Source organism: Ovis aries, chromosome 1, assembly GCF_016772045.2.
Source record: "Ovis aries strain OAR_USU_Benz2616 breed Rambouillet chromosome 1, ARS-UI_Ramb_v3.0, whole genome shotgun sequence".
In the NCBI taxonomy this organism is placed as follows: Eukaryota; Metazoa; Chordata; class Mammalia; order Artiodactyla; family Bovidae; genus Ovis; species Ovis aries.
In genome coordinates, this window is record NC_056054.1 from 165966083 (window position 1) to 165981580 (window position 15498).

At 38.8% G+C, this 15498-nt stretch overlaps 1 protein-coding gene across 2 annotated transcripts in view; it reads left to right on the forward strand.

Moving 5' to 3' along the window:
• The first annotated feature begins 607 nt into the window (after positions 1-607).
• The window catches only part of ADGRG7 (adhesion G protein-coupled receptor G7), a 68971-nt gene continuing 54080 nt past the window's right edge, over positions 608-15498 (forward strand). The window contains exon 1 of one of the 2 annotated variants that reach the window (XM_004002884.6): positions 608-963. In XM_004002884.6, the coding sequence (XP_004002933.3) occupies positions 849-963 (115 nt within the window). In that variant the 5' untranslated portion in view covers positions 608-848. Of the gene's footprint in view, positions 964-7774; positions 8001-15498 lie in introns of those variants that run through there. The other variant, XM_060416844.1, reaches the window with a different exon arrangement.

A 15498-nucleotide genomic window follows, 5' to 3' on the forward strand; every position in this document is an offset into this window, starting at 1 on the left:
TTCACTTTCTGCTACTAGAATGGTATCATCTGTCTGTCTGAGGTTGTTGCTATTTCTCCTGGCAATCTTGAGTCCAGTTTGTGGTTCTTCCTCTGCTGCTGCTGCTGCTAAGTTGCTTCAGTCATGTCCGACTCTGTGCAACCCCATAGGCGGCAGCCCACCAGGCTCCCTCGTCCCCCCTGGGATTCTCCAGGCAAGAACACTGGAGTGGGTTGCCATTTCCTTCTCCAATGCATGAAAGTGAAAAGTGAAAGTGAAGTCTCTCAGTTGTGTCCGACACTTAGTGACCCCATGGACTGCAGCCCATCAGGCTCCTCCGTCCATGGGATTTTCCAGGCAAGAGTACTGGAGTGGGGTGCCTTGCCTTCTCCACCTCTGCTAGAGGCTCCTAACAAAAAAGAGGAAGCTAAGCTATAGGTGACCCTCCAGGTCCACTGCCTTCCTGACTTTTAGGTTCTTTTTTGTTTCTTTTTTTTTTTTTCCTTCCCTACTTTTTGCTTGTCAGGACATTTGCACTTTGACTCTGTTAGCTATCCCCTCCCTTTCTCCTTTATTGCCCTGAGTTATCTTTCTTCCTCATAACACCAATCATTTTTTGCATGATCCCATTCAGTGAAGGATGAGGAAATAGCAAGCAGACTGTGTTCCTTTTATTAGGTGATTCGAACTGCTTCCTGCCTGATTAACCTCAATAATCCTAAAAAAAAATTGAGGATATCTGACTAACAGAACCCTGAGAGAAGGAATTGTGGTTTTTTTAGAAGAGTTTTTGATTAAAGTTCTTGGCTGAAGAAGAAAAGAAGCCAGTTGTCTTTCGCCCAGACGTTGGTTTGTGGTTTGGACTCCCCATGGCTTCCAGCCATGCCTGTAACCTCCGGGTGCTGGTGGCCGTTGTGTGTGGGCTGCTGACTGCTGCTGTTTTGGGACTGGGCATCTGGAGGCTTGTGATCAGGATCCAGAGAGGTAATGTTGTCCTGCTGTTTTTAACTCAGAGCAAGAGAAGGCATTGAGCCTCTCTGCTGCCACCTGACATACCAGGACTAGAAAGTGCCATGTCTAGGCTGAGGCTGCCTGCCATTTATGAAATATAAAAGACAAGGGTCCATTTATGGCTAGCATATGGTTGTATATACATGAATATGTGAGTTCATGTGTGTGTGTGTGTGTGTGTGTGTGTGTGTGTGTGTATAAGTGTTCAAGGTGATGAACAACACAGTTGAATTGGCCTCTTCGTGCTCCTTTAACACCTGATTAAATGAATAGCAGAGTAATAATTAAGATCATTAGTAGCACATGTTTAGGTTTGTTAAGCTAAATCCAAGCTTAACACACTTCCCTGCTAGCTCAGCTGGTAAAGAATCTGCCTGCAATGTGGGTGACCTGAGTTCAATCCCTGGGAATGATCCCCTGGAGAAAGGAATGGCTACTCACTCCAGTAGAATTGCCTGGAGGATTCACTAGACAGAAGAGCCTAGTGGCTACAGTCCATGGGGTTGCAAAGAGTCAGACATGACTGAGTGACTTTTCACTTTCATTTTCTTTCAAGGAAGAAAAATAGTTTTGGACACACACATACACACATAATTAAACATATGCAGAATGAAAGTTCATTTCAAGAAGAAAGTTTAGGAATGTTCTCACTAGGGCTGTAAATAAAATGACCATGTTTTTCACACAAACTTCCCACTTTTCAGGTGTTGAAAGCTACTTAAAAATTAAGATCATTTAGAAAACAATTTTCCTGTTTAGTCAATAGACATTTGTTAGTCACCTGTTACATGGTAGAACTGACCCTGAGAAAGGGAGGTAAAGGGCAGCAGTGTTGAGCAAAGAATGATGTTAAAGGAAAGCTCTAGAACCTTGTAATAGAGACTTCCCATAATCCTAATGCTAGTCCCTTTCCATAAAGGGATTCAAAGCTGGATGTTCTGAGCATTCCCTTTTATTTAAAAAGAGATAGAGAGACAGAGATAGTTTCTAATGAAACGGTGGGTGAGGACAGAAGATTTCAGGAAGAAGGTTGGGGGACCCAGCAGGAACACAGGGCATACCTGCAAAGATCCACTGTTGAGAGCAAAAGGAGTCATGAACGTTGGCTGCTTATGGAGTGATAACTGAGAATAGACCTGGTGTTTCTCCCCCAAAGACTGTATTTAGAGAGCACAGTATTGGTAGGGTTTAAAGAACAAGCGAGAGAAACTTTATCAGAACAAAAACAGTAAAATTCAAACTTGATGAAAATTTGTTTTTGTTTATTTAAGGTTTGTAAAATAATTTGAGGTTTAAAAAAAAATATGCACCGCAGGTTTTATCCTATTAAGGCTACTAAATTGATAAGAGCTTATCTAAAGGACATACTTTTAAGAACTGCCTCCCTTCCTTCCCTCCCACCTCCCTTCCTTCCTCCCCTTCTTTTCTTCCTTAATAAGATATCTACTTTTAAAGGGAAATTTGTGGTAACTTATAAAGACCACAGCTACAATAGACCCATTAAAACAAGGACCAAAGGACAAAACACTACAAGGAAGAGGACAAGACTGAGGTTAGAAAGTAAATGAAAATCAAACGAGTTGCTAAAAACAAATGCAAAACATATCCCTGTGTTTCCTGAGGACTAAGCCAAAAATGCATAATAATAAGTAACATAGATCCAAGTAACATAATAACAGAGAACCCATGTTTAACAATAAAAGCTTACCAGCTCTTCAGAAAAGACAAAGATTTCCTTGCTCTAGCAGGTTTTTTTTTTTTAAGATGGCTTTTTATGTAAGGGCCATCCCTCAGTTTTGGGTAAACCCAGTGGAAAAGAAGGGGGTTATCATCTAAAGAGAAAGATTGAAATGCTGGTACTGTTTGCTGTTACTGTTTTGCCTTGTACACGATAGTTGGGCATTGCCTCAGTTAGGAAGTTCTGGTTCCTCCACTTCATTCCTTTCCTCTCCACTTCTCTGCCACCCCTTTCTATCCTGTCCCATTCCATCTCATGGAAGTATCGAATGCTCTCCCTTTTGTCCCTTTGCTGGGAATAGAGATGAATTGTTGTTTTTGTGATTTTAAAATTTTGGCTGCACTGGATCGTCATTGTGATGTGCGGGCTTAGTTACCCTGCAGCATGTGGGATCTTACTTCCCTGGCCAGGGATTGAACCAATGTATCCTGCATTGGAAGGTGGATTCTTAACCACTGGACCACCAGGGAAATCCCAAGATGAATTGTTTTTAAACTTATTTTTTTAAGGGGAGCGTCTTGGGTATCTCTGAGAAACTGATGAAAACTATGAATGTCTTCCCTAGAAAAAATAAACATATACATACCATTTCTGGTAAATTAATTTGATCACATTCAAAATTTATTTTCAATATAAACAGAATATGTTCCCATGGTTTATGTTTAATATAATGTTTAAGCAATTATGTCTCTCTCATTTTTATTTTTCATGAAAAAGTAATAGCCTCTGTATGAAAAAGTAGAAAAAAATTTAAATTCTGCTGTAAGTAAATTTCAATTAGGAGTTGCTGTTGCTTGGTTATAGAATGAACCTTAATGTATGTATTTCACTATTATAAAACTTACGGTTAAAATGTTTTACTGCAGTATGCTGAAAACGTCACATACCTTCTCTCATTTAATTCTGACAAGTATCTTTGATGGAGTATTTTTTAATATCCATGTTAAAGATACTTGGCTTTCATTTTGCTGATGTTATTTAGTTGCTAAGTCATATCCAACTCTTTTGCAACCACATGGACTGTAACCCACCAGGCTCCTCTGTCCATGGAATTTCCCTGGGAAGAATACTGGAGTAGGTAGCCATCTCCTTCTCCAGAGGATTTTCCCAGTCCAGGGATCAAACCCGAGTCTCCTGCTTGGCAGGTGGATTCTTTACCACTGAGCCACCTGGAAAGCCCTGGCTTTCATTTCACTCAAGTACATATTTGCTCAAGAGGCAAACTTGACAGTAAATCAAACTCAGGTGACTGTTTGTAGAGGAAAGACTCCATTTTGGGGTTAAAAAAACAGTCCAGTATGGAGGAAATTGGCTTTCAGGCAGCTATACTTTCATTTAGTTTTAATCCTGCTGTTGAATACCTCTGTTCTGCTCCTTTTCCAATCTCCCTTCTTTCTTCCTCATATAATTGCTTTTTAAATCAAGAAAATAATTCCTATGAAAGGGAAGGGATTTTTTGAGGAAGAAATTTTCTTATATAATTGGCTGATGGGCGTGCATTGTTTTAACATCAGGATTGAAAGTGAAAGTGAAAGTGCCTCAGTCGTGTCCCACTCTTTGCGACCCCATGGACTGTCCATGGAATTCTCTAGGCCAGAATACTGGAGTGGGTAGCCTTTCCCTTCTCCAGGGGATCTTCCCGACCCAGGAATCGAACCAGAGTCTCCTGCATTGCAGGTGGATTCTTTACCAACTGAGCTATCAGGGAAGCGGATCCCATTTTACAAGACACTTTATAAACTTAAGAGACCAGAACCTTGGTTTAGTGAATTTTTCCTTGATTTTTGAATTCTGAATTTAACCCCACCCATGGGTATTTTGATTACACATATTATTGAAGCACATCTGTTGTTTAACATGGTGACTAAGAGTGTGTACATAATAGTTGTCAAAAAATTACATGAGTAGGGGAAAAAAAGTTGTGCAGCCAGACTGCCTGGTTCTTACTAAGTAAACTGGAGCAAGTTTCAACATTTCTGTACGTCCATTCTATTAATTGTATTATAAATATAATAAACATATAAACCCCACCTTATAGGGCTGTTATGAGGATTAGGTAATACATTTACAAGTTAAAGATGATATCTAGTACACTGTAGGCACTCAAATTTTTCATGTGTGTATTTTTAGATAATTTAGTGCAGTTTTCTCCACTCCTGGATACATACCTTGAATAGATGCCCTTGATCTAGTTTGGACCTTTGGATTGAAACCCAGCTTATCAAGCTGGAGCTGCAGTTAAGTTTAATCATAAATTTCAACTGACTAGCTCAAATAGAAACAGAAACAATTCTAAGAACTGCCGTATCTCCCTGCACTTGTTTTTCAGTATTAATACTTCACTAGACCATAGGGGAAATTTTTATTCAATCATTTAACTAGTTTATTGGAATATGTAACCAGGTAGTTAATGTTGAACAAATTTCATCTTAAAGGCTATACTTTTTGTATATTTTTTTAGTTTTTTTCCCTCACTGTGGAGTAAGCTTTCATAAACATTGTCCTCTCATTTAAGATTAAACTTTATCTTCACCCAAATATTTCAAATTCCTGGTCTGGGACAAATGACAGATCCCTGGATTTTTAAATCCTTAAAGACTCTGAGCTAGACACTAGTTTCCTGATGGAATTTCTTTGACTAATAAAAGATATTTTTATTTCCCTTCTTAATCAAACTAGACTTTTCAAAATAGATTCTAACTTTGTCCAGTTTAGGAGAAGAAATTGAATCCATATTTTCCATTTCGAATTTTAAGTATTTTTTGCTACTTTTTCAAGCAGCATGAAATGTGAGTGTCACATATGTCCAGTATTTAATTTTCCATGATGTGCACTAAAGGTATTAAAAATAGGGCTAGAATTTCTGGAAGTATTACTTATCACAATTTAAAAGAATGTACAGAAATATTATCTCACTGGAGTTATAAAAGAAAACGATAAAAGAAAAACACTACTATTAAGTAGTATTCTTTTTATTTAATAATTGTACTTATTTTGGTTTTGGCTGTGCAGGGTCTCCATTGCTGGGTGGGCTTTTCTCTAGCTGCAGTGCTTGGTTTCTCAGTGCAGTGCCTTCTCTTTTTGTGGAGCGCGGGCTCTAGGGATGCAGGTTTCAGTAGATGCAGCTCCTGGACTCAGTACTTATGGGTCCTGGGCTCTAGAGCACAATCTCAATAATCATGGCATACGGGCTTAGTTGCCCAGTAGTATATGGAACTTTCCTGGACCAGGGGTCAAACCTATGTCTCCTGCATTGCAGGTGGATTCTTTACTGCTGAGCCACCTGGAAAGCCCAACCCTGTGCCTATATCAAATAAAACAGACACATAATGTATAAAACAAAAAAGGCAAGCTTATTCAGAAAAATTTACAATTGGGTTGGTTGAAAGTAATGCTTTCCTGTTAGAAACTGATAGATCAAGCAGAGAAAATGAATAAAGGTTCATAAATTTGAAAACTATATCTAACAAACTGGACAGTAGATTTTACATATTTGAATTGCCAGAAAAAAATGTCAATTTATTATTTTCAGAAGAAAGTCTTACTGAGTACCAAAGATCAATCTCATAGATTATGTTTTGTGACTACAGTGCAATACAATTAGAAGGTAATGTATAAACTAACCAAGAAAATTCAAATAAATGTTGAAAAAACTGCTTTAAATAATTCAAAGAAGAAATCAAATGAAAATTATAAAATACTCAAAAATTCAGTGGAGGCATTCTCTATAACAACTGTGTGCACAGCTAAAAATATCGTTGGAATCAAACATCAAATATTAATTAATATGTGAGCAATCTAGAAAGATGGTATAGATGAACCTGTTAACAGGGTGAGAATAGAGAGGCAGACTATAGAACACAAATTAAAAGACGCTTACTCCTTGGAAGGAAAGTTATGACCAACCTAGACAGCATATTAAAAAGCAGAGACATTACTTTGTCAACAAAGGTCCGTCTAGTCAAGGCTATGGTTTTTCCTGTGGTCATGTATGGATGTGAGAGTTGGACTATAAAGAAAGCTGAGTGCAGAAGAATTGATGTTTTGAACTGCGGTGTTGGAGAAGACTCTTGGTAGTCCCTTGGATTGCAAGGAGATCCAACCAATCCATTCTAAAGGAGATCAGTCCTGGGTGTTCATTGGAGGGACTGATGTTGAAGCTGAAACTGCAATACTTTGGCCACCTCATGTGAAGAGTTGACTCATTGGAAAAGACTCTGATTCTGGGAGGGATTGGGGGCAGGAGGAGAAGGGGATGACAGAGGATGAGATGGTTGGATGGCATCACTGACTCAATGGACATGAGTTTGAGTGAACTCTGGGAGTTAGTGATGGACAGAGAGGCCTGGTGTGCTGCAGTCCATGGGGTCAGAAAGAGTTGAACACAACTGAGCAACTGAACTGAACTAAACTGATGAAGACACAGAAGATGTAGGAGAGGGTGGGACAAACTGAGAGAGTAGCAATGGCATATATACTACCGTGTGTAAAATAGCTAGTGGGAAGCTGCTGCATAACACACGGAGCTCAGGGCTGGGCTTGGTGGTCTGTGGTGGCCTAGAGGGACAGGATGGGGAGGGATGGGAGGGAGCCTCAAAATGGAGGGGAAAGTATGTGTATATACAGCTGACTCACATTGGTCTATAGCAGAAACAACACTGTAAAGCAATTATATTCCAATAAAATAAAAATGCAGTTAGAATGACATAGCTTTAGGTATATATTAAAAATCAAGACAGTGAAATAATAAGCATTCTAACTTTAGAAGTTAAAAAAAGAGTAAATTCTAAAACTATGTTTGGCAGTAATGAAAATAAGAACAAATTAATAGAATGGAAATCAAAGAAACAAGAGCTGAGATCAACAAAACCAGAAGCTAGTTTTCCGGAAAGATGAATTAAAAAAAAAAAAAAGATATATTTCCAGCGAGGTTTCTTAAGACAAGTTCTAACCCTTGCACGCCTCATCAGCTTCCGGGACCTCAGAAGCCCTGCCCCGCTTCCGGAACTGTGCTTCCGTTTCTCGTCATCCACTGTGGGGCCAACCATGCTGCTCGGGCTTCCCTGACTGTGAGGGGAGGCTGTTCACAGTGTGGTGTGAGAAGAGGTTGCAGGTGTGGCCTGGAGTGTCTGCCTGTGTGAGCTCAAGGCCGCCTGAATGTGGGGCAGGACGGACCTAAGGCAAGAAGGGGCAGCTGCCAGCCTCTGCCCTTAGGGCTCCGAGGAACCCACGGTTTCTAAATTCAGACCTGGATTTTCAGGTCCTTATGAAGGTATGTTTATCGTGGCATTAGAATAGAGTTTTCCTTTTACTTTTGTATAAATGGTAGGTAGGTCTTCACTGTAACTTGTCCCAGACCTTGCCTAGCATTGTGTTGCTGGCGAAAATACAAATTAGTACCACCCCTGTGGCCAGATGGTAATAACTGTCAAGATGCGAATGTGTACTCTTTGGCTCAGAAATTTCATGTCTGGAAATTTATTCTACAAATGGATTTGTACAACAGGTGAAGTAAAATGTATAGAATGCAATTTTGAAGCAGCAACTGAAAACAACAAAAGGGCCATCGGTAAGGGGTTCAGTAAGTTAGGGCACAATCAGACAATAGAATATAATGCAGCTGTAAGGAAGATGTGCAAGTTTTCTGAACCACATGAAAAGATTTTTGACATTCATTAAGTGTAAGAGCAAGCTACAGAAAATGGGGGAAAAATAAGACTATAGATTCATCTTTGCTTATCCTTGTGAAAAGAAAGATTGGAAAAAATGAGTAGAAATTATTACTTGTGTATATTTGTGGATGGGGATAAGTGCTATTTTTATATTTCAACTCTGAAATATTACCTAATAAGATATATATTAAAATAAGACAGTTATTTGAAAAAAAAAAAAACACAGAAACTAGTGAGGAAACTCATAAACAAATACCATGGAAAACCTTATTCTACTTTGGTAGGATACTTTGGTCAAGTGGCAGTTTCCTTAAAGAAATGTAAATGACCAAAATTTACTCCAAAATGAAGAGACAAAACAAGAATAGAACTGTAACCATTAAAAGTTATTAGGTTTTTTTAAAATTAAGAAATTACATGCAAATGCTACATACTATCTTAGATATATTAATACTATAAACTGTGACGGGGAAGATAATTCCAGAATAGTGTTATATGTAGGTGGGGGGGGGTGAAGAAATATAAAGGAATTCAAAGGATTTCAGCTCTTTTTGTAAAGTTTCATTGCTCATACACAGTCTATGGAATTCTCCGGGCCAGAATACTGGAGTGGGTAACCTTTCCCTTCTCCAGGGGATCTTCCCAACCCGAGGATCAAACCCAGGCCTCCCACAGTGCAGGCGGATTCTATACCAGCTGAACCACAGGGAAGTCCAAGAATACTGAAGAGGGAAGCCTATCGCTTCTCTAGGGGATCTTCCCGACCCAGGAATTGAACCAGGGTCTCCTGCATTGCAGGCGGATTCTTTACCAACTGAGCTATCAGGGAATCCCTAATGTCTGAAGCAAATCTGAGAGAAAGTTACTCTTTTAAACCAGGATATGGTAGCTAGAGATGTCTTGTTAGTTTTCTGTACCTTGCATATTTTAAATATTTTATAATTTAAAAAGATTTTCACATTTCCTTGGTTACACAGAGAAGTTTGTCACAAAACAATTACAGTTAAATTTCTCTTCCTAGATTGTAAGCTGTTTGAGATCAAAATCCAGATCTCTTAAAAAAAAAAACTATTTTAAATTTTTTATTATTTTTAATTTATTTATCTTAATTGGAGGCTGATTACTTTACAATATTGTAGTGGTTTTTAGAGCAGTTTTAGGTTTACAGAAAAATTAAGCAGAAAGTACAGAGAATTCCCATTTGCTGTCTCTCTCTCTCATCACCCCTCCCCCTCTATGGTTTCCCTGATTAATATCTTACACTGATGTGTTGCTTTTGTTAAAATAGACAAGCCAATGTTGACACATGATTATTAATATATAGGTTACATTATGGTTCACTCTTCCTGTTGTAGTGTTTATGGATTTTGACAAATACATAATGACATATAGTCACTGTTACAGGATCATACAGAATAGTTGACTGCCCTGAAATTCCAGTTCACTTCACCTATTCATCCTACCCTCCCTTCCCCAACCCCTGATTTCTTTATTGTCTCTATAGTTTTCCTTTTCCAGAGTGATATATTTGGAACCACTGTATGTAGACTGGCTCCTTTCACTTAGCTAAATATATTTAGGATTCCTCCATATCTTCTGTGGGCTTCATAGATCATTTCTTCTTATGCCACTGTATGGATATTCTACAGGTTTTTTTTTTTTTTTAATCTATTCATGAAGGTCATCTGAGACTTCCCTGGTGGCTCAGATGGTAAAGCGTCTGCCTACAATGCGGGAGACCTGGGTTCGATCCCTGGGTCAGGAAGATTCCCTGGAGAAGGAAATGGCAACCCACTCCAGTACTCTTGCCTGGAAAATCCCATGGACAAAGGAGCTTGGTGCAGGCTACTGTCCATGGGGTCGTAAAGAGTCAGGCATGACTGAACGACTTCACTTTCACTGAAGGTCATCTAGTTTGCTTCCAGTTCTAGGTGATTATATATACCACTGTTATAAACATTCAGGTGCAGCTTTTTCTGTGGGGCAAGTTTACACTTATTTGGGTGAATGCCTAGGAGCATCCTAAAGTTTGCAGTATACATTTATGATTAATCTAAATTCACTTTCTAGTAATAATATATAGTCCCATAGGTAATGCCAGCACCTTATAGCAGATCTTCCCAATTCCTCATTCTCTTTCTTTATAACATTTCTTGTCATTCATTTCATTTATCCATAAGCTTTAATCATCTCATGTATCATTACTATTATTATTTTGAACAAACTGTTATCAGATCGATTAAGAATAAAAAAAATGGAAAGACTTATTTTACCTTCATTTATTCCTTCTCTAATTACCTTCTTATGTAGATCTGAGTTTCTGACCTGTATCATTTCCTTCTTTCTGAAGAAATTTCCTTTAACATTTCTTGCAAGGCAAGTCTTCTGGTGACAAACTCCCTAAATTTTTCTGTCTGAGAATGTCTTTTTCTTTACTTTTAAAGGATAATTATTTGGATGCAGAATACTGTGTTGTTTTCATTCAGCACTAAATATTTAACTCTACACTTTTTTGCTTGCATGATTTCCAGAGGAGAGTTCCAGTATACCTTTTATACGTGTTGCTTTATAGGTATTTTTCCTCCCTTTTGACTTCTTCTGAAATGATCTTTTTGTCTTTGACTTTTTGCTGTTTGAATAGGAGGTGCCTAAGTATAGGGTTTTGTTTTATTTTTAACTTTTATCTGAGTTAGTGTGTTGTCTGACTCTGAGATTGCTGATTCTGTGATTTCTTATCTGTCATGTATTTTGGAATAGTCTCAGCCATCAAAACTTAAAATGTCTCTTTAGTTCTTTTTGCCCTTTTCTCTCCTTCTGTTGGGCTTCCCTCATAGCTCAGTTGGTAAAGAATCTGTTTGCAATGCAGGAGACCTGGGTTCGATTCTTGGGTTGGGAAGATTTCCCTGGAGAAGGAAATGGCAACCCACTCCAGCATTCTTGCCTAGAGAATCCCATGAACAGAGCAGCCTGGCAGGCTACAGTCCATGTTGCAAAGTCAGACATGACAGCGACTAAACCACCACCACTCCTCCTCATCCCATTATGTATATGTTATACCTTTTGTCCCACAGTTCTTAGATTTTCTGTTTTTCACAGGGTTTTTTTTTCCTCTTTTTAGTTTGGAAAGCTTCTACTGAATTCTTCAAGCTCAATGATTCTTATCAGTTTACTGATGAACCCAGCAAAAGGAATTCATTTGTTAGTGTTTTTTGATTACAGCATTTCAATTCTTGCTTAGAATTTCCATTTATCTGCTTATATTACCTCCTTGTTCTTGAAGATTGTCCATTTTTTAGTTAAAGCTCTTAGTATATTAATCATAATTATTCTTAATTCCTGGTCTGATAATTCCAGAATCTCTGCTGTCTATAAATCTGGTTCTGACGGTTGGCTTGTTTCTTTAGTCATTTTTTACCTATCAGCATGCCCTGTAATTTTTAGTTGAGAATCAGACATGATGTATTAGGTAAAAGAAACTGAGGTGCCTTTAGTGTGAGGTTTTATGTTAGGCTGTGTTTTCTATTTATGGTAGCTGTAGGTGTTCCTTGCCAGTCAGTCTTCCCACCCCTACTTCCCACCCTTTAGGCAAACACTGTTCTGATTGTATCACCGTAGATTAGTTGTTATCCCTGAACTTCATAAAAAGAACCATAAAAGATTTACTCTTTTATGTCTGAATACTCTTGTTAACATGTTTTTAAGATCTCTTGATGTTGTATATTATTTTATTACTAAACAATTAATAGTCTATTATATGGATATACTATAATTCATTTATTTAGTCTGCTGTTGATGGTGGTTTCCTTTTTTTTTTTTTTCCTTTTGACTACGATAAATAAAACTTCTCAGTGATTTTCGTGGCAGTCTGGTGTTTAGGATTGCATGGGGCTTGGGTTGATTCTTGGTCAGGCAACTAAAATCCTGTAAGCCGCAGTGTGGCCAAAAAATAAAAAATTTTTTAAAAACCTGCAAACTTCCAAGATTGGATTCCCTGGGAAACAAATTCTGAGTTGAAGGTTTTAGCTTTACTATATTAAAATTTTCAACAGGTGTTGTAGGGATCAGTACTCACGGGGAATGACAGGCAGGATTGGGTGAAAGAAGAAACTGAACTGCAACACAGCTGAAGGGGGGCAGGCCCTTCAGAGTTGCCCTCTGTGTATTAGCTATCTTGCTGCAGAAGAAATCACCCCAAAACCTAGTGGCTTAAAGCCACAATTATTTATTATCTGTCAGAATTCAGAATTTGGAAGCAGCCTGCCTGTGTAGTTCTGGATTAGGATGTCTCATAAATTTGCCCTCAGATGGTGGCTGGAGCTGGGGTCACCTAAGTGCTTCTTCACCCATGTGCAGTGCCTGGGCTGGGAAGACTCTGGAAGTTGAAACAGCTGAAGCTCCTCCAGCTTCCCTGTCTCTGTGTAGTTCCCCGCTTGGTATCTCCAGCATGGAGGCTTCAGAGTAGCCAGGCTTCTTACATGTCTCCTGTAGGCTCGAGGCTTCTAAAGCATCTCCCTCTGAGTGAGAAGGAGCTAGGTGGAGGCCAAACCACCTTTCATGATCCCATCTGGAAGTCACATAGGACATTTCTCCCACCGTATTAGTCAAGACAGATAAAAAATTCCTCTGGACCCTAGGAGAGACCATAAACCTGCTTCTCAGTGGAGAAGTGTCACCGCTACAAGAGTGAATGAGATGGAATATGTAGGACAGCTGTCTTTGGAAACTACTCTCTTTGAGGCATTGAGGCTGGGGAATGAGACTTTATTCCCTGGCATTGACTAGTCATGGTGTGTGTCACAAGGCTCTTGTATGAGCTGATTCTCTTCAGGTGAGGGCAATTCCTTGAAAAGGTTTCAGCTGTTTTCTTAGTTGCCAACATCCCTCAAGGCTGGGGGTAGCTCAGTTGGTAAAGAATCTGCCTGCAGTGCAGGAGACCTGGGTTCGATCCCTAGGTTAGGAACATCCCCTGGATGAAGGAAATGACAACCCACTCCAGTATCCTTGCCTGGAAAATCTCATGGACAGAGGAGCCTGGTGGGCTGCAGTCCATGGGGCCCCAAAGAGTAGGGCACGACTAAGTGACTAACACTTTAGTTACTTACTTACTCAAAGCTGGAGGAGTGAGTGCTTCAGTCCTAAAGGTGGCATACGATTGATTGCATTTGCTGCAGGTATTAGAAACATTCTAGTCTCTTTGTGGACATATATTTCCTTTATTTTGCATATTTATGTAGGCATGGAATTTCTCATCATATGTTTGTGTATCTTTATTTAGCTTTATGTTCTTAGCAGCAGTTTGCTAGAGTTCCAGTTGTTTTGCAGCCTTAACAACATTTGGCATCATCCTTTTGTAATTTTAGCTATTCTAGTCCGGTGTGAGATGATATTTCACTGCGGTTTTAATTTGCATTTCTCTGATGACTAATATGCTGATCACTTTCATGTGATTAGTGCCCTTCCGTATATCTTCTTTTATGAAGTACGTATTCAAGCCTTTTACCCATTTAAAAAAGTGGGTTGTTTTTGTTACTAATAATGTGTACTATCTACAATTTACAGTCCTAATTTATAGTTATAGCAACACTTTCTTTGACAGAAAAGTACTGCAAATATTTTCTCCCAGTTTGTAGCTTCTATCTTTATTATCTTAATGGTGTGTTTTGATGAGCAGTATTTTAAGTACAGTTTATCAATATTTTTTTCTTTTATGTTTAGTGCTTTTTATGTCTTCTTTAAATAAAAATCTTGGTCCTAAAGTTGTAAAGATATTCATCTTCTATTTTCTCAGTGAAGCTTTGTAGTTTTAGCTTTTGTGTCTCAGGTCCATCTCGTATTGTGTTTTTTAAAAATATTAATTTTTATTTATCTTCAGCTGCACTGGATCTTCATTGCTGTTCAGGCTTTTATCTAGTTGCAGCGAGCTGGGGCTGTCTCTAGTTGTGATGCGTGGGCTTCACATTATGGTAACTTCTCTCGTAAAGCACAGGTTCTAGAGCTCGCAGGCTTCAATTGATGTGGCCCCCACGAGCTCGCAGGCTTCAATCGTTGTGGCCCCCACAAGCTCAGTAGCTGTGGTGCATGGGCTTAGCTGCTCTGCAGCATGTGGGATCTTCCTGGATCAGGGATGGAATTTGTGTCTCCTGCATTGGCAGGCGAATTGTTTACCACCAAGCCACCAGTGAAGCCCTGGCATTGTGTTCTGAGCGTGGTATATCATCCAGTTAGTCTAGCACTATTTGTTGAAACGTTTTTCCTTTTCCAACCGAATTGCCTTGGAATCTTTTCAAAGAATCAACCGACTATATATATTTTATCTATTTCTAAACTGTTTATTCTATTTCGGTGGTGTGTTTGGCTGTTTTTATGATAATCTCATAATGTTTTGATTGCTGTAGCTGTATAGTAAGTCATAAAATTAGTAATGTCAGTGATCCAACTCTTTGTTTTTGTTGTTTTAGTTTTCTTTGGAGTTTAGTTGATTTACAGTGTTGTGTTAGTTTCAGATATACAGCCAAGTGAATCAGTCATATACAAATATCCACTTTTTCTTTTTAAAGATTCTTTTCCCATATAGGCCATTACAGAGTATTGGGTACAGTTCCCTGTTTATTTTGGCTTTTCCAGGTCTTTTACATTTCCATAATATTAAAAAAAATTTTATTTGACTGCACTGGATCTTAGTTGCTACATGTGGGATCTAAGTTCCCTGACCAGGGATCGAACCCAGGTACCCTGCATTGGGAGTGCAGGGTCTTAACTATTGGACCACCGGGGAGGCCCTCCATAACATCTTGAGATCAGTTTGTCAATTTCTACAAAAAAAACGTTCTTTTGTTTTAGATTTTGGCTTTATCAATTTGAGGACAATAGACTCTTGGACAACTATGAGTATTTCACACATGCATAGTATATATTTCCACTTATTTAGATATTTTTAAAATACAATTTTATTTATTTGTTTCTTGGCTTTTCTGGGTCTTTGTTGCTGCATGAGCACCACTCACATTGCACTCTAGTTGCAGCGAGCTGGGGCTGCTCTCTAGTTGTGATGCGTGGGCTTCTCATTGTGGTGGCTTCTCTTGTTGCTGAGCATGGGCT